The sequence below is a fragment of the Durio zibethinus genome, chromosome 6, assembly GCF_047325235.1.
Source record: "Durio zibethinus cultivar Kanyao isolate XHJ-2024 chromosome 6, ASM4732523v1, whole genome shotgun sequence".
NCBI classification, from domain to species: Eukaryota; Viridiplantae; Streptophyta; class Magnoliopsida; order Malvales; family Malvaceae; genus Durio; species Durio zibethinus.
Window position 1 is genome coordinate 30,665,674 of NC_143167.1, and position 18,508 is coordinate 30,684,181.

The 18,508-nt window shown below is 33.6% G+C and overlaps 3 protein-coding genes across 8 annotated transcripts; 1 reads left to right on the forward strand and 2 right to left on the reverse strand.

The window, feature by feature from the left end:
• Positions 1 to 1,975: 1,975 nt before the first annotated feature.
• Positions 1,976 to 3,676, reverse strand: LOC149518563 (uncharacterized). The gene has a single exon (XM_089763371.1). The coding sequence runs from the start codon at positions 3,333 to 3,335 to the stop codon at positions 2,166 to 2,168; it is 1,170 nt and encodes a 389-aa protein (XP_089619497.1). The 5' UTR covers positions 3,336 to 3,676; the 3' UTR covers positions 1,976 to 2,165.
• Positions 3,677 to 4,896: 1,220 nt separating this feature from the next.
• Positions 4,897 to 10,528, forward strand: LOC111285364 (bifunctional purple acid phosphatase 26-like). 5 transcript variants are annotated; one of them, XM_089762797.1, is made up of 10 exons: positions 4,897 to 5,066; positions 5,719 to 5,912; positions 6,496 to 6,696; positions 6,964 to 7,075; positions 7,284 to 7,510; positions 7,945 to 8,083; positions 8,421 to 8,641; positions 9,598 to 9,719; positions 9,846 to 10,007; positions 10,197 to 10,528. In XM_089762797.1, exons 2-10 carry the CDS (start codon positions 5,727 to 5,729, stop codon positions 10,264 to 10,266), a joined length of 1,440 nt encoding a protein of 479 aa, XP_089618923.1. In that variant the 5' UTR covers positions 4,897 to 5,066; positions 5,719 to 5,726; the 3' UTR covers positions 10,267 to 10,528. The 5 variants fall into 5 exon arrangements, with proteins under 5 accessions (XP_089618923.1, XP_022730516.1, XP_089618924.1 ...); XM_022874781.2 differs by having other exon boundaries at positions 4,916 to 5,066; positions 10,185 to 10,528; XM_022874782.2 differs by having other exon boundaries at positions 4,947 to 5,066; positions 5,669 to 5,912; positions 10,185 to 10,528.
• A 171-nt stretch (positions 10,529 to 10,699) lies between these two features.
• Positions 10,700 to 16,811, reverse strand: SYTD (Calcium-dependent lipid-binding (CaLB domain) family protein). Of its 2 annotated transcripts, XM_089762795.1 has the most exons (13): positions 16,436 to 16,811; positions 16,135 to 16,241; positions 15,978 to 16,026; positions 15,755 to 15,875; positions 15,489 to 15,616; positions 14,657 to 14,758; positions 14,337 to 14,411; positions 13,890 to 13,969; positions 13,079 to 13,229; positions 12,778 to 13,008; positions 11,977 to 12,273; positions 11,657 to 11,770; positions 10,700 to 11,166 (listed from the first exon to the last, which is right to left on the reverse strand). In XM_089762795.1, the coding sequence occupies exons 1-13, from the start codon at positions 16,538 to 16,540 to the stop codon at positions 11,020 to 11,022; spliced, it is 1,707 nt and encodes a 568-aa protein (XP_089618921.1). In that variant the 5' UTR covers positions 16,541 to 16,811; the 3' UTR covers positions 10,700 to 11,019. The 2 variants fall into 2 exon arrangements, with proteins under 2 accessions (XP_089618921.1, XP_089618922.1); XM_089762796.1 differs by lacking the exon at positions 14,657 to 14,758.
• Between the last annotated feature and the right edge of the window lie 1,697 nt (positions 16,812 to 18,508).

Below are 18,508 nucleotides of genomic sequence, written 5' to 3' on the forward strand. Positions count from 1 at the left end.
CCAAATGTCTGGTTTCTTTGTTCCGTTTTTTTTGGGAAATCATTTGGGATTGTTTTGATTGATGACGAGAAGGTCAGCGATAAGCATGTTTTCATGGTTGGTAGTGGTAATATGACATCAAACGGCACTAATGCGGGAATGTGGATAGCAAATGGCAATTGATATATGGTAGGTGGCAATAACTTTTCCGGATGCAAGTTGCAATTTCTTTAATTTATTTTTTAATGATAATGGTTTGTCTAACTCTTGAAATATTATAAATGTCTAATATAGTATGTGTATTAAAAAAATATTTGATGTGGTATTTAAATTTTTATTTTGTGCATCAATTTACTTTATTGTCTAATATTAAAATAAAAATTGAATATATTTATAAAAGATTATACATATAGATGACAAATAGCTATCACATAAAATTTATATGGCTGTTATGTATCATATATTTTTTAAAAACAAAAAGTTATAATTTTTATATTAAAATTCAAAAAATTTTGATTCAAAATAAAAATTAAAAAAAGGGAGAGAAGAAAATCAATAGAGAGAAAGAAAATGAGGGAAAGGAGAGATCAGCTTAATTCAAAGCAGATTGGTCTCGATTCATCATATGCTGATCGATGGGCGTCGATCACCTCTCCCCCTCCCTTTACTTCTTCCCCTTTCTCCTTGATTCCCTTCTCTCTGTAGTTTTTTCTTTAATTCTTATATTTTGATTTTTTAAAGTTTTTAAAATTTTAATCTATTAACTTAGAACTTTTTTATTTTTTATATTTTTATTTTAATTTCAATTTTAAATTTTATTGTTATTTTATTTTTAAAAACTATAACAAGTAACAACCACGTATATATCATCTACATATACAATATCTATCCATGTGTTATTGGTTGGTGGTCATATCGATATTTTTCATGTTAAAAATTAGGATTAATTGATATCTACCTGCATGATTGTTTTTTTTAATACAGTTGCCACGTTAGACATTTCCAATACTTCGGTTATACGAGACATTATTCTTATTTTTTATTCTTTATACAAAATTGCAAAAGAAGTCCCCCTTGGAATTCCTATTTATAGATTTATGACAACATGTTTCCCTTCATCTGTCAGATTCCATATTTATTTTGTCCTACATTCGATGGTTTCGTCTAAAACGAAGGTCCAAATAAATCAAAGGAGTGTTTTTAGCCAAAATTCAACTTAAATCATGAATTAATCCAGTAAGTTAATAAATATGAATAAAAAGGAATATGAGAATAAAATCAAAACTATAATATAATATAATATATATGTGTGTGTGTGTGCGCGTGAGAGTGCAACAGTTACCCAAAAAGCAGAGTATGTTCCCATCAGCCAATGGACCACCTTAACACATAGGTTGAAATTAAAGCTCACAATAAAGACAGCATACCTTGAAATTAACCCATTCACAGGCAATTTTCTTTTTTGTTGATTGTCTGTCTGTCATGATTTAACAATTTGTTGGACATGATTTAAGCTTTTCTCTTTAAAAACTGAAAAAAAAAAGAATGTTCAAAAGCTTGTATAAAGCTTTACAGAGCCTTCGCTGAGGTGGATCAAACTATAACCGTCTCCATTGCCTATCAGAGCACTAAATTTCTGGTAATTAAGACAGGGGATGCAGAAGTCTTACAACTTCTGACTTCTATCAGCTTGCTGGTTTTCAAAGATGTCGGCTGAAACTGTAATACTTGGCCATGATTAGTTTCCAACGAAAGGAATTAATTGTAGGATAGTGAAAGCTTTAGGAAACCACGTGAAGCCTACAGAAAAGGGTGTAAATTACTCTAATAAATACCATTTCACGAGATAACAAAATCCAAATTCCTTTCATCCAGGCAATGCTGGATGACATTTTCATGACTAATTCATGTTTGTAAAAACATTTTTCGTGTTTTTCCCCGATCACGAATTTGTTTATCAACACCTTTAAAAGACCAGTGCTCTCAAAATTTCATATCATTCTCACCTGTGTCCTGAAATCTTCATTCCAACTAAATATATGAATTACAATATGCATTTTCAGATAGGATTGCCCTTCAGTGAAAATCAGAGCACCTATGTCAAACAATTCATGACATTACACTACACCAAATATTAAAAAATATATAATTAAAAAAAAAGAAATCAACTGAGCTTCAAATGTAATTCAGTGTGAGGAACCCCATAATACCTCTGCAACAATGGCAGCAGACTCTGCCTCAGAAACAGAGGTTTCTCTGACCCTCCTCAAAATTTCTAACTTAAATTCCTTTTTCTCCTTTTTACTTAACATTTCTCCTACTTCTAATTGCACTGCAAACCTTGCAACACAACTTTCAAATGGACAATTCTCCACATAACCCTCCTCATCACTTTCCATTTTTGGGTCTGATTCTGCACCTTCTTCGTTTGTTGTTCCATTTTCATTCCCATTGCATTGATTTTCTAATCTCTGCAACTCCACAAGCTTCTCAACCACCCCTGCTTCAAGCATTGACTCAACTGCTTCTCTTCTTCCATAATATGCTATTTCGAGTATGCAATCTATGGCTGCCATTTGAATTGACACATTTTCTGAGCTTAAAAGGATTACAATTCTTGGGATTTCTTTGTATGTTTCTAATTCATCAACCAAAGGGATTCTAATAAACTTGATTAGCAGGGAAATAACTCGAATCGAACAGCAAGATGACATTGATATTAAAGCTCGAACGGTTGGACCCATTAGCACCAATCCTACAAACACATCTTTATTGAATCTAACCAATGAAGCTATTACAAGTGATACGTGATCTTGAATTTTTATCGGACATGAAGAGTCACAAAGTAAAAGTTCAAGAATTGAGAAAACTTTGGCTTTCAAAATCAAATCTTGAAAGTAAAGATCAAAACCTTGTGACAAACGCTTCTCAAACTCAACCAAAACCTTCACTTTCTCATCCTCGTCATTTGAATCTTCAAGTGTTTCTACAAGGTTTTGAACGCTTTCTCGATCAGTATAGGCTTGGATTTCAGTCTCAATTGCGCAAGCAACTTGGTAAATCTTATAGTTGATGATTTGACGTCTGAGGATGCATGGCAGGCTATAACCCTGATATTGTTGGAGCTTTTCAAGAAGCGTTTTGAGGTTGCAAAGCTGCTGGGAAAGCTTGACAAGATTAGGGTCGTTACAAAGAATGGTGTTTTCATCCTTTTCAAGGTCCAAGAAAGGTTCAATGGTGGTTTGGCGTTTATTTGTTGCAAAGATGGGGTTTTTCTGCAGATCTTGTGAAGCTTTTCGAAGGGATTTTAGCAATGCAAATAACTGTTGGTTGTCTGGGTTTGATGTCTGATCCATTTCTGGAATATTGCTTAGATTCGATGCTTAATGCATGTGGTTTGTCCGTTTGAGGAAGAGAGGAGAACAGAGGCCAGAGAGTCAGAGCCAACTGAGAGAACTCCCAACTACCAGTCCAAACAAATGGTTAAGACCAAACCTTCAATTACTTTCATGAAGGGCAAAAACCAGAAAACTATGAAGTAAGAACCGATAGCGGAATCCTCTTCTGTTCCAAAACACATTCAGTTTCCATCCAATTTCTTAGCCATCAATAAACGACATTTTCAATCCAATTTGATGTCCGTGATTACTGGTTTGGCTAAAATAATGTAGTGGACGAACCTTATAAAATTGGTGGCTGTCAAGCTGCCGAAAATTTCCATATCCCCTATACAAAAATATAAGCTTATTAGGCACACATATATGTAACTTAAACGAAAAATAACTGATAAATAATCTTTCTAGGAATTACTAATTCCACTATTATAATGATTGTGTTTGATTTTATATAATAAGATTTGAAAAATGAAATGGTACATGGTCGAACCTTAATTTTTATGTCTTTTTTAAGATTTGTTGTCACTAAGCCAAAAAATTGAAGATTTGTATATGAAAATTTTAATAAATATAACTTATCCTCATATTTTATTGTGAAACACAATTACAATTAATAAATAAGATTAAATTTAAAAAATAATTAATAATTAAGATTAAAGATCAAAATTATTATTTCATGATTTTTTTATAATTTTTAATCTAACTTTAACTTATAATCTTTATTTACTTAATTTATTTAAAAATTATATATTTAAGTTCTTTTAAACTTGTAATTTTATAAATCTAATAAAATCATTTGAACAAATATAGGATTGACAATTTATCTTAAAATCATCGGATTTAGATCCGATCTTATAAGGTCATTTTTCTTTTAAATTTAAATTGACTTTCAAGTTAGATAAAATTTAAAGTGAAAAAAGTTAGGTTTGATTGAAGTTAAGTTTTAAATAAATTTATTCCCTTAATGATAGATATAAAAATATTTTTTATTATTTATTTAATTATATATTTATATTTTAAATAAAATCAAATCGATTATAATTTTGTACATATATAAATCATATTAAATTTAAATATAAAAATAATATTTTTAATATCAAATTAGATCAATTTTAAATAATAAATATATAAAATTAAATTAAATTTAAGACGAATAAAAACTCAATCCGACCAACCTATTCGTATCTCTAAACAAATGTACAATTGGCTCGATGATATGCTTGTTATTCAACTATTTATTGTAGATGATTTTTTACCATGGTTTACGAGTTACCAGTTCAATACTCAAGCATGCCAGTGCTGAAATCACCGGAGCTGGGCCGTCAATGGGTAATAGTACAATTGTTATGGGCCTCACTTACCTTAAAAAGACAAACATTTTGAGGATCCGAAGAGCAAATTCAGTTGGATCTATCCAAGATCCCGCTCGAGTCAAAGCGTCATCAATGAGAAATAATGATGATGATGCGTTACAGCCCAACGACAAAGGCTGGCCGCTAACTAGGCTACACAACGGCAACGTCACTCCCTGCTATCCTACGCTTCCATATTTTTATTCTAAACATTTAAAATATTTTTCTTTTAAAAAAAAAAAAGACAAGAAATAGTAACCTTGAAAACGGTCAACGACCATCGGATTATAGATTCCGCTTTCCCCGCTCTCCTTCTCTTTCTTTGCGACATTTCTTACAGGTAACTTTCTCGCTCTGGACATTTACTCTCGTCTTTGCATGTAAACAAGAAAATCCCGACTTATATTCACTTCTAGTTGTTTTTTCTCTTTACTTGGCATTTACATTCTTCAGCCTTTCATTCCTGATTCTCTCTCTTTGTTCATGTTGTCGTGGCATGTGGGGTAGTAAGTTTTGCTCTTTTATATGAAGTTTGTCTCTTTTTTTCTTTTCAAATTCGATTTGTTTTGTAAATTCTGTTTCGATCTTCCTCGTTTTGTACTCTTTGAAATCCGGGTATGCTTAGCAGATACGGTTCATCAAAATAACGCATCCAGTTTTGAGTTTCTCCGACTTTGTTGACTTGATCTTGAAGTTCCATTTCATTGCTGTGAAAATGTGGGGGAAGAAAATGATTCTAAATCTGAATTAATCTGCTCTCAAAAGTTCTTAACTTTTCGCCTTTTTTTTCCCTGATAAATGTAGTTTAAATGAGGAGTGCTTTGGTTACTACTCTCCTGCATTGGAGAGGATGTGATAAATTAGTTTGACCATTGCCCTCATATTTTTATTTTTGAATTATGTTTTGTTGCTTGTGTTTGATTGATTCTCTTTTCTTCGCAAATTGACCGAATTGGAGTTGTTTCATAACTTGATTCATGAACACACAACAGTGGTGCTGATGGCTCCCGAAGTGCAGTTCAAATTGTTTGAACTTTTACTCAAATTGTTTCTTATCCTAGCCTCGGTGAAAAAGGGAAGTGCGGGAATTACAAGTACTTTTACTCGTTCACAATGGCAATCTTTTGATCTCCCTCTTGACCACAAAGTATTTGCAATTCCTAATGGTTACAATGCTCCACAACAAGTAAGTCTCCACCATCACTAATCCCATCATTGTAGCAATTGACTTCTAATTACAAAACTGTGAAGGGAAAACTTAACTGTGGTTCAAGCAAAGAAATGTTTTAGATATTTAAAGCGACTAAGGTAAGTGATATATGCAAAATTTAATTTCTTCTTGATATTATTCCAAAAAACATTATCTTGTCCCTATCCGTATTAAATGATAATGCAAACCACTGATGGCCAATCTGCATCCAAGTCGGCTTCGTGCTGATTCAATCAAGATGCTGCTTTTTCACATTTGTTGGTTGTATGAATGAGGGTGAAGGGATGGTTATGATGATTGATGATGTTTTATCAGTATGAAAAACACAGTGCCTTTGTTTTAAATTCTATTGAAAAGACAGTCTTAAAGAGTACACTTTTCTTGATGTGCATTGAAAACATTACCTTTTAATACCATCTTTATCAGTGAAATCTGGAACTGCAGATTTTAGGCCATCTATAATAATTTCTAGTATGTAGTTTTCATCTTCAGAATGATACTTTGGAGTAATCTGATTTGGTAAACAGGTATTTTAACTTCATTAGATTTATTGCTGTAGGTGCATATTACACAAGGTGACTATGATGGAAAAGCTGTAATAATCTCGTGGGTTACAGCTGATGAACGAGGGCCCTCCAAAGTCCAATATGGAACATCAGAGAAGAAATATGAATTTAGTGCAGACGGCACAGTGTCAAATTACACCTTTTACAACTATAAATCTGGCTATATTCATCATTGTCTTGTTGATGGTCTAGAGGTAATAGCAAACAACATATGATGTTATCTAGCATGAATGTCAAACTACATGACTCTAGCCTAAAGTATGAAATACTCATACAGTCATCTAACATTTCTCTCTCAAACTGGATCTGCTGCAATACACTAATGAAATGAATCTAACATCCAGATGATGTGTAGCATATTTCATGTTTTAAAGTTGCTACTGATAGTTAGATTCAATCTTTATGTGTATTCAATTCATGTTACAACTTATGCTAAGACCAATAAATTTCTCCTCTTTTAGTATGAGACAAAGTACTATTACAAGATTGGAGTAGGTGACTCATCTCGAGAATTTTGGTTTCAAACACCCCCAGAGATTGGCCCAGATTCTCCTTTTACATTTGGAATTATTGGTAAGATGTTACTAGAATATTAATCTACATATAATGAATAATATTGTTTTTTGAGTCAAATAGAAATTTATGATTTCATGTGTATTTTCCAAATGAATTGTTTTAAGACTCCCAAAACAAAATAGACTGGCTGCAAAATCAAATTATTTAATAGCAAAAACTTTTTTTCCTGAATTTTCTCATCCTGAATTGGTTCTGTATCTTATAGGTGATTTGGGTCAAACTCATAATTCTCTTTCCACTCTGGAGCATTACATGCAGAGTGGAGGACAGACTGTCTTATTTCTTGGTGATCTCTCTTATGCTGATAGATATCAATACAATGATGTTGGTGTTCGATGGGATTCATGGGGTCGCTTTATTGAGAGAAGTGCTGCTTATCAACCATGGATTTGGTCAGCTGGGAATCATGAGATAGAATACATGCCAGATGTGGTAATACTTCAGTTCTGAATCTTGAATTTCTTATATATACATGTCTCTTTCCTTTTATTCTAACTCCTATTTTACGTTAATATATATGCTGTTATTTGTGGCATTAATACTTTTCAGGTATTATGAATTCAGATATTCCTTCCTCAGTCCTTTCCTGATATTTGAGTCATAATAGCTGGTTTCTTTTCTTACTTTATAAACTTATTCATTACAATCACTGCATCTTATGCACTTACTTGAGAAATAGAGATAAAAGAAGCCATTTTGAAGTATGGAACTCATTGATTTCTTTCTTAATAATTTCTGCTAGATTAAGTGAGATAATGAAAGATTTTTTTTCCCTTTTGTGTAAGTTACATAGATTAAAGATATCTAGATCATAGCTTATCTTCGTCTTTTTTTCCTTTTTCACATATGTGCATTTTTTTTCCCAGGGAGAAGTTTTTCCATTTAAATCATACCTACATAGATTCAGTACGCCTTATTTGGCATCCAGAAGCAATAATCCTCTTTGGTATGCTATCAGACGGGCATCAGCTCATATAATTGTCCTATCCAGCTATTCCCCTCATGGTAATACATCCTTTTTTCATGGTTTTGCTGGAGATATTCCAATAAATGATGATTATCTTATCTAGTCCAAAGCTTCCATAACATTGATGTTAAATAAGTTGCAGCTTATCAAGGAAATAGTTATAAAGACCACCATTGATGTTGTTTATTCATATCTATGATTATCTTGTTCAGTCCTAAACTTTTCTAACATTGATGTTACGTAACTTGTAGCTTGTTAAGGAAATAGTTATGAAAACCACCATTGATGTTGCTTATTCATTGTTCTGTTCATATTTGCTACAAATTTAAAGCATCTTGATTTAATCCGAAATTTTCACCATTTTTCTTTGACCAGTGAAATACACACCTCAATGGCAGTGGCTTCGAGATGAGCTAAAAAGAGTGGACAGAAAGAAGACACCCTGGCTTATTATTCTCATGCATGTCCCCATCTACAATAGTAACCAAGCTCACTTTATGGAGGGAGAAAGTATGCGTGCAGTCTTTGAGCGCTGGTTTGTTCGTTATAGAGTTGATTTCATCTTTGCTGGCCACGTCCATGCCTATGAAAGATCAGTATGTACATTCTTCCTTTTACATGTTGCTTTTTCCCACCGAGTAAGGATTATACCATGAAATTGATTAGCATGAGTAACTTAGAAGTGAGTATAATACAAGTGATTCCTTAAAATAAGAATAGTTGCTCTTGAGATCACCTTTATCCAAAATTTTTTTGAAGCCTTATCCATTAGAACAAAATTCTAATGAGTCAAATTAGCTTACTAATCAATCCTTGTTCACTCTCTGGATGATATATCTTCATGGACTGTACCATTTTTGTCTAAATTCCATAGCCATTTTCCTAACATTTCATTGGTCATTGCTATCATGGGTTGAACATCTAAGTAGCCTCCTCTTGCGGTGTAGCCTTTCCAGATCATAAAACAAGGGCAGCCACAGGCCCTCTGGGATTTCTTCATCTGCCTCTGATCATATGTTCTTTGTAAGACAGGGAACACCGAAATCTGAAGAAAGATAAGACGGTTGGTCAGAATATTGACAATAAACCAACCCAAGAATGATTAGTTTGAAAAATTAGCCATACACTGTAATCACTGAAGAATCAACTTTTCTCTGACCCTATATAATTGTTCTCCTGTTTCTCAACTCAACTATATACTACTAAAAGCTTCAACACCCAATCAGCCATGCTCAAAAATTTTCTTGATACTAGAAATGGTGGCAATTACTTCATTTCTCTTCCAAATTATCTAATTTGACAGCCCCAAGACACTGCTATATGTTCCATGATTGGAACGAAATAAAAGCCAGAGAACTGGACTCCTGAAAAGCTTTAGATTTTTGAAACTGGGTTCCCTTGAGAAAACATGTGAACGTATTATTCTGCTAAGTTCTTGGTGGTAAATTATAATGCTGTTTTTGATTGTGTCTTTTCAATTGTGCATTTGCATAAAACCATTTTTGGGTGCAAATATAGATTATCTGTAAAAACTGATGTCATTGATTTGCAGTATCGCATCTCAAATATCCGCTATAATGTATCAAGTGGTGACCGCTATCCTGTGCCTGATAAATCAGCTCCAGTGTACATAACAGTCGGTGACGGAGGAAATCAGGAAGGTCTTGCTGGAAGGTAAACAAACACCAATCTTTGAGTATTTTTGTTTAGTATTGAAATGGAAAATTATTGGACAGTATCAAGTTGTAACCCCTTGCTGAAGTGCTTATGTAAATCCTTGTATTTGTAAATCACCATTAGGTTTTGGGACCCACAACCAGAATATTCTGCATTCCGTGAAGCCAGCTACGGTCATTCCACATTGGAGATAAAGAACCGAACCCATGCATTCTTACACTGGCATCGAAATGATGACGGGCAAAAAGTTCCAGCTGATTCTGTAATATTCCTCAATCGACACTGGTAAGTACTTCCGCTTTACTGTTTCTTGTGGAAACATTAGTATCAATGAGTCTGTGTTTAGTCACCTTTGTTGTTTTTCTGTTTGGTATGTCATGCTTAATGGAGTTTTCTAACATAAATTTATCCTGTATCGGTCAACCTTAATTCTTTCTCCTATTCCTATTTTCATCAAACTAGGTTCTTTTACAGGGCAAGCAATCTTCGGAGGAGGAGGCTCGAGAAGAATCGTCTTAAGGCCAGAGGAGAAATCAATTTCTGAAATCATTTAGTCAAGCTTTGTTCATCCTTTGAATCCATTTTATGGCATTAGCATCTCCATATCCCTTAGTGCATGATGGTCTAATGAATCCGTTAAATTCACCACTATATCATAGGATCATGTGCCATGCTGTCGACTTGGATTTCAAGCAGTCCAAATGCCTTGGGAAACACTTCTTGTAATTTACACAGCATTATCTTAGGACAAGGTTTTTACCATATTCTTTTTTGGATACTTAATTAGTCAAATATGGTTTCTTGTATAGGTCATTTTTTATTATTCATAGAATAAAACATAGCAACAACTTCCTACATAATTGGTTACAACAACAAAATACTTTATCTACAAAAAAAATTTTCATTTCAAGGTAGAAAAGGCAAGGATTAGTGTTGGAAGCTATACCTGGAGACAGAATCTGCGACTCGTCTTCATCTACAAGAAAAATCAGAATTTTTATTGAAATGCTTTACATGGTCTTTAAATTCTCTTCATTCCATCATCTTCCTTTGCAATCACAAGTCTCTTCTTTATCTACAATGCCTTTTTTTTTCATCAAAATTTATCGTAGCTTTAATAGAAAATAACATATATGATCATCTACAAAGACGAAAACAGCAGCCTGACATCCATTTCCTCAACGTTAGTTTATACAGCTTGCAGATTAGCTAGCATTTGTTCTGCTACTCATCAATGCCAGGGACGAGAGGAGATCAATGATGTTGGTCAGGAAAATTTTTCATTGTTTCTTGGCAGTCAAGCATCACGGAATACTAACTGTGGACTCCACTTTAGATGGATAAAAATCTTTCCTGATTTAGCCCCATCTAATTGAAAACATTCTTGAACTTCCCCTTCCAATAAGACTCTAGTGAGTGTCATGAGGCATCTCCCAATTTTTTCCTGAAACATTGTTTTAGTATGGTTAAAACACCGGTTAACAAGTTTGTAATAAACAATTTTAGATTCACAGTTCAAAAAGCCTTCATAACGAAGTTGGTTAGATATAATGTGTACAACATTACATCTATTTCCAGGATTAATGATTGAACAGATATTTCAGCAACCATCAAAATCTCTACTTTGTCAACCTTTGTAAATGCTTTATCTATGGAATTAAAACCAAGTCAAACAATTTGAGTTGCAGCTGATCTATGGGAAGGTTCCTGCCAGCACAAGGTACCGCAATGTATATGAATGCTTCAACCATGTATGAATGTAAATGTTACCGGATATAAAAGATTATGAAGCTATTTATATATAATTATACATTGGGTTTTCTGGGCATCTAGTGAAATATTATTTCACACCAAGGAGGCCACGAAATTGATGGGGACTTGCCTGCCAGAAGAAAAAAGAGAAAGAGATACACTGAAAACAAAGTGAGAATTACCTTCTTAAAAGTGTCATGGTCCCAGACTTCCAAAATTAACATTTCATGTAATGCATCCTCCACAACAAAGTCGAATGTCTGGTTCCAAACTGGATTCAAGGTCTCATTAGCAACCTGAGAAAAGGGAAATAAAGCTTTTGAGACCTGCTAATCTGTTATCTTGCAAAAAGACTACAAAGCTTGTACAGATGATTTTAGCACCTTTTACTTTTATTTCTCATGCTGGAGATTTACATACCAAAAGGCATCAACCAAAAACAAAAAAAAAAAAAAAACCTAAAAAAAGCTTTGGCTGCTCGAAGGGGAAAAATATATCTCACCCTTGTCTTGGCTTTTGTTTCAGATTTCTTCATTATGAGGACAACATAAGGGTCTGCCTTTCCCATAAAATCTACTGCTGGCAAGTTTTCAGCTGCTATAACTGTCACTGATAGCACTCCTCTAACAATGACATCTCTTTTTCTTTGACTTGTTGCTCTTTCGAGGTCAGCAGCTTCCGTTTCAATGGTTATTGATTTAAGAGCCTTCTCCAATGATGTCAGTGAGAAATCAGGGTTAAATGGGTTCTTAAAGCTGCTTTCTGTGCCAAAAGGACAGTAAAGGAGCTCAAGGTGTACCTATTGGGAAGAAATCATGAAAATTATCAGTAACTACAACGTTCAAGTTGCTTAGGATCTTATAAAAGATAAAACTTCTTGACAAATGCAGGAAAGAAATGTTATGAGCGAGAACTATTTTAAATGATGAAATTCGAAACCACACTAGCTCTTCTTAATGACGTTAATATGTTTATTGAGCAGCATGCTTGGTTTTGTTGTAACTTAGGAAATGCTGCAGCTATCATTCTTCCAATTTATGGTGACAATATCCCTATCGATGAAATTGCCTTTTAACTCACTCAACTCTGTGGTTTTATACCTGTTATTAAAGATCAAGGCAACTTTAAAACCTTGTCTCTAGATTAGAAATGTGTGCAAGCTTTTTGGATGACCATATCATATATGTTTTCATTTCTTTAATTTTGAAATTGTAGAACTAACACTGTTCATCTTGTTTTCACTCATGTTAAGTGCTGCAATTATCAGAAAGCAGTAAAAGGAAAATTCAATTGGGATCCCCACCTGACCCCTGTATTTAGTGTCTCTCTGGACCACCAAATCCTTGACCAGTTTCAACCATATATCCTTCACTTTACCAGGCTCAAGATCCTTCAATGCCACTTGAGCACAACCAATAAATTCAGCGGCCTGAACTCCTTCATCATCAAAGACTCTTACAGTTAAGTGTTGAGTGGATGCATCTTCTACAATGAACTCAAAGTGCTCATTCCAAATTGGATTCAGTTGGTTATTCTGAAGAAGAACTATAGAGTTAAACATCAATCCTCGAAAAAAGAGATCATATGTAGAAGAAGTATCTTACAATGGTTTTACTGGTTTTCATTTTATCTGGAAGTGGACGCACAAATAAGACAGCAAAAGGATCAGATTTCCCAACGATGTCCTTATTTGTTAGGTCTTTGGCTTGCACAAGCTTCACATCTAATGTTCCAACAGGTTTCAGCTCCAGATCACTGGTAGAGGGTATAATCACAGACAAAGCAGTATCATCAGGTGACGAAAAGGGAAAAAGAAAAAAGAAAAAGCGCTTCAGATTTCAGTTTTTCTATAAACATAAATGGGGCATAGTTTGGGAGCTCAGATTCCGACTTATCTTTCCTTACATTACATGGATATAACATATGCAGTGAAAACTTCAGGCATAAAAAAGAAATGGCAAGATATAAAATTCAACAACAGTAGAGGTTCAAGTTAGCTACGATCAGGCTAAACAAAATAACAAATACCTAAACCAAGTTATATACATCCTGACTCTGCTGCGATCAGCTGAATATAAGCCAGAACAAAATAAAAAACCCAATTTTCAGCAGAACCAGGCTGAGCCGGTTTCTCTGAATACTTGGTCTTTAAGTTCCTATTTTTGGAATTTTCATTGTAATTTCATTTTCTCACCAGCTTTATCATGGCACAACACAAACTATAGGTAAATCACTGAACATTAACGAGCTCAGATGCTTAAATCTCCAGGAGTGGTCCGTGACTCTCTTAAATAGAGACTTATTTTCTGCTTGGTAAAATTTTTGTACCCGTTGCATGAGTTCTTCAATTATATGGATCTAAAGACAGATCAACAGTAAATTCATTGTAGAATGAACATGGAAAATTTAGTATACCTGTAATCCCCAGGTAATATGGGTATAATTTTCCGAACAGGCCATGTTATGGAATCTTCAATAGCATTCCGAATGGTTTCCTGTATGTCCAAAATTGTAAGACCAGTTCACCAGAACCACATTTCATCATAATTTACACTCTGAGTGGCTGAAGAACCAATGACAAATTCAATGCAAATATACTTCATATTTTATAAAAATTTTAAGTTGAAATTAACATGCATGTTTTTTCAATTCGATATATATTTCCTAAGCCTTAATCAACATTATACATATTAAGGAAATGACAAGAAACAAAGTTTCTTCACACCTCAATGTACTTCATATTTTATAAAAATTTTAAGTTGAAATTAACATGCATGTTTTTTCAATTCAATATATATTTCCTAAGCCTTAATCAACATTATACATATTAAGGAAATGACAAGAAAAAAAGTTTCTTCACACCTCAATAGCATCAGAAACCCCAGGAATTGTTGATATATCACCTCCAACAACTTTAAGTGTAAAATCAAGATCTTTCTGTAGGAAGAAGCATACGTAGCAATCATGTTATCAAATCATGTTATCAAAAACATAGCATGCAGATATATTCATACACAGATTCCTAGCATTAGTGAATTAATTTGTTACATTGTAATTTATTTTTTTGTCCTTGTGTTTATGCATAAGTTGTGAAAGGAACACAAATATTTAGTCATATATAATCAACAGCTTCTTCCTCTTCACGAAGTAGTGGTAATTTTAACATGACTATTACTACTTACCTTTTCTCTCAAGGAATAGCAAACAGCTCCAAAACAAGGAAACTGATCAACAAGTGGTTTGAAGATTAACCTGAAAACCCCAGTGAATCCTATATTTTTTACCTAGATGAACAAGTTAAAACCAGTTGGTGATAAGGAATAACTCACATGGAGTACATATGGATGAAAGCTAAGAATGCAATAAGCTAGAGACATCTGATAATGAAAACAATGCCTAAGTATTATTGCCAGCAAATTTTAAACACGATGTCAGATGAACTTCAACAAGCTGGACATCATTATGAATATATTTCATGTAAAGAACATACCTCACAGAGCTTTCGTGCATTTTGTGAAAGCCCATAATAGAATAAACTTATGAGTCGGGGGAATAATGAAAAGAATGCAGATATATATCCTCTTGCTAGCAAATGGCAAAGGCCCTATATCAAATGAATATCACCAAGCACATTCCCTCCTCTTTTCATACACAAACACTTACACACATGCCTATATCAAGCACTTAGAATAGTTTCCTAGTAGAGAAATACTAGAGTTTAATGACAAGTAGAAAAACCAAATATAATACTGGTATTAAAAGTAGAGGAACTTAGCAGTGCAATTTTGATTGCCATAAGACGTAGTTTATATTGAGACAGTAACGGCTAATTATGCCAAGAAAAAAACAAAAGTGCCTAGAAGTCAACTACCGCTGCTCTGAGTCTGTTTTTGGCAGTGATGGTCTAGAGCAAATGTGCTAATTCTTAACCAAGAAGAACAGGTTTTTTAATCAAATACATTGAGCATTATAAGCAAGAACAACTTTTGAGCATGAGCAATAAGTAAAGATTACCTGCACAGGCAGGGCAACACCGAGTCTGGTGTTAATATTAAGCACAATATTTGGGTTACCATCCCACTGCAGCTCCAATTCCATGGTGATTCCCCCAGCACCACTTTCGCTCTCAATGATGGAAACACCTAAAGAGTAAACATTATCAAACTTTTGGAAATAAATAAAACTAGTATCTTTGCTCTCACCAAAAAAAAAAAAGCCACAAAACCCATTAACAATTTACTCAACAGACAGAAACCAATGTTGCAATTAACAAAACTGACCTGTAAACTGTGGTGCAACCGTACCAAGAGTCAACTTTGCAAACTTCATAGACGATAAGATAGCTGGTGTATATTGTTCAAGAATTGGCTCAACACTCGTTCTTATTAGCTCTGATGCTGCCTATGCCATCATAAAGATGAACCAAGGGAAAACAAATAAAATAAAATGCTTCCCGTTGGCCAATGTCACAAGAGAGATTTTTTTAATAAAAGGAAAATTTACCTCGTCAACAAATGGCCAAATCTTTTTAAGCTGGAGATTAAGCCAAACTAACTGCATTATGAAGAAACCAATATTAGTAGAGATTTAATAATAATAACATGAAACATAGAGAATATATAAATATACGTATATATTGATTATATGATGGATATAACTCAACTTCTGGCGCTGAGAAAAGACAACCCAAGGTGGATAAAACTGATTTGGTAGGATTTTTCTTGAATCTTGCACTGTCATCCTCGCAAATGAAGCAACCGTCTTTGCCTAACATAATGTGTCATTAAAATACAAGAAATGTTAAATCATCAAAAACAGAGAAAACAGATTACTTCCTGCAGAGTCCAAACTAAACCGAAAATACGTCCATGCATGAATACATGAGAAATGTAATCTACGTTAAGAAATGAAAGAAAAAGATAGTAAAAATATGGATTTTCATTTAAATGAAAGGGAAATACCAGATGAGCTCGACGAGAGGATCGGATCTTCTCATATCGGGCAAAAGCAACGATCAACCCGATACCAATGGTGAGTCCAACGAACATACCAAAAAAGAAAGACATTTTTCTTTAATATTTAGATAACCCCAGATAGAAAGGATAATGAATCTTGGAGCAATGTCTTGGGTTTTCATTTCAATGCATTGTGAGAAAGAGAGATTTCCTGCTTGAGCAGAGAGAGGAAGAAACAGAAAATTCTCCAATGAGAATTTTGAATCATGACGTTAGTTGTAGTGGGGAAAGTACGGGAAAGCAATGTTATTTAGTTTGAGCAATGATCAAACAATTACTTGAACATTAATTTATTGGTCTTATTCTGATATCGAAAGATTGAAAGCAATTTGTTCTTTTCTTTTGCCTTCCGTCTTTTTCTCCGGTCTGTTTGTTTGCTTCGTGTTTGAGTTTCACTTCCTTTCTGTTGCCCTGTTTTGCAAATGGCCCCTTTACTTTGGCCATATTAGTTAGTACTATTAGCACTACAACATTTTTTTTTGGGTTTCTTCAAAATTACATCATAAAAATTAATTCGATTAAATTAAAATTTTCAAATTTTTTTAAACATTACCCGAATTAAATTCAATCAACTGGAAACAAAACCTAAATTCAATTATCATCTATTAAAAAAATAAAATAATAGTAAAAATTGACTTAATTTCGAGAAACTTGATTATAAACTAGTTTATTTTTTTTAACTAAAATTTTATTTCATAATTAATGGGATTCCAATTCCAAAACTAAGTAAAACTTGACAAGGGAAAGTATTTCATCTAGTTCTCATGAGTTGTGATAATAGGGTAAGGGTATATATGAATGAAATTCACATGTTAAGGGGCCTCAAATGAAAATATCAGAACATTGGGATAAACATCTTAATTCTACAATAATAAAAAGGCCTAGGCCCAATAACCCAGGCGACAAAAGTAACCCTTGGCCTCTTGTGGTCTGACAAACCAAAACGGTGATATAATATAAATGCCACCTGCTCCTGGCGGTGTCCCAACAACGATACCAATTGCTCCTTCATCTGCCACTTGTCACGCTTAAATAACACCTCTACTTGTGCTTTTGTTTCCTTTTCTTCCACATCTAATTGATTATTTTATTGAAACGTGCTGATTACGACCCTTTTTTTGTTAATTAATTTCACCATCAGCTTTAAGTTTTCATTCCGTCCGATCCAGCTAATACAATTGGATCTCACCACAAGCCAGGTGGGCCTTTATGTTAACGACGGAATTTGCCAAAGAAGTGATTGGTACATCAAAGTTTGCAAATATTAATTAAGACAGCCCATGTTACTTAACCGCCTTCAACATATATACTTTTAGCATAGCATAGTTATATCAATGATAGATAGAGGCTGATTTGTGCGCTATAGGGTTTTGGCACTTTGGCATTCCTCAATTTATACCTTTTTTTATCTCAAATGTTCCAGATTTCAGGTTAGATTTGACAATCCTGTATTATCAAGTATTGAATGATTAAGGAAGCAATGTGAAATTTCGTATGATAGAATACGGATTCTAATGTTTGTAACAAATGCGTTAAATATTTAGAATTTATTTGATAGTGTGGTAAGAAATATTTTCATTATATAATCATATTATTTTATAGTTAATTTTTTTAAAAAATTTAATCATAAAAATAATTACGAAAGAATGACAAGAGAATATAAAAAATCTTATCTAAGACTTCGTTGCCATGTGAAACTTTGTCCAATTAGATATGGTGCGTTGTTCAATGCATTATGTTGCTGCTTTTGGCTTTCTCATGTCGTGTGTCAAGAAATTTGTGGAGTTTTTGGATCTGGTTTCACATTTTATCCGTCTTCGGATTAAAAAAGAAACTTTTTTCCCATTTCATTTGACTTTATGTTTACTTTATTCAGTAATAAATAATCATAGAAATATTGCATTATCAGTTCATCACAACAATTTTCGTCTTGATTTTAATTTTTACTGCTTAGATTGACTATTCTCAGTTAAAGTTAAAAACCGGGCGTATTATTTGACGACGTTGACACTTGACAGT

What these genes read in the sequence shown, in the direction of transcription:
- LOC111285364 (XM_022874781.2), top strand. Translation starts at nt 5,727, where the DNA reads ATGGCTCCCGAAGTGCAGTTCAAATTGTTTGAACTTTTACTCAAATTG. An exon ending in TTTTACATTTGGAATTATTG is followed by an intron (nt 7,076 to 7,283) that starts GTAAGATGTTAC and finishes TGTATCTTATAG; the next exon opens with GTGATTTGGGTCAAACTCAT. An exon ending in TCCATGCCTATGAAAGATCA is followed by an intron (nt 8,642 to 9,597) that starts GTATGTACATTC and finishes ATTGATTTGCAG; the next exon opens with TATCGCATCTCAAATATCCG.
- SYTD (XM_089762795.1), bottom strand. Translation starts at nt 16,540, where the DNA reads ATGTCTTTCTTTTTTGGTATGTTCGTTGGACTCACCATTGGTATCGGG. An exon ending in TTTGGCCATTTGTTGACGAG is followed by an intron (nt 15,876 to 15,977) that starts GTAAATTTTCCT and finishes ATGATGGCATAG; the next exon opens with GCAGCATCAGAGCTAATAAG. An exon ending in GGGTTTCTGATGCTATTGAG is followed by an intron (nt 13,970 to 14,336) that starts GTGTGAAGAAAC and finishes TTGGACATACAG; the next exon opens with GAAACCATTCGGAATGCTAT.
- LOC149518563 (XM_089763371.1), bottom strand. Translation starts at nt 3,335, where the DNA reads ATGGATCAGACATCAAACCCAGACAACCAACAGTTATTTGCATTGCTA.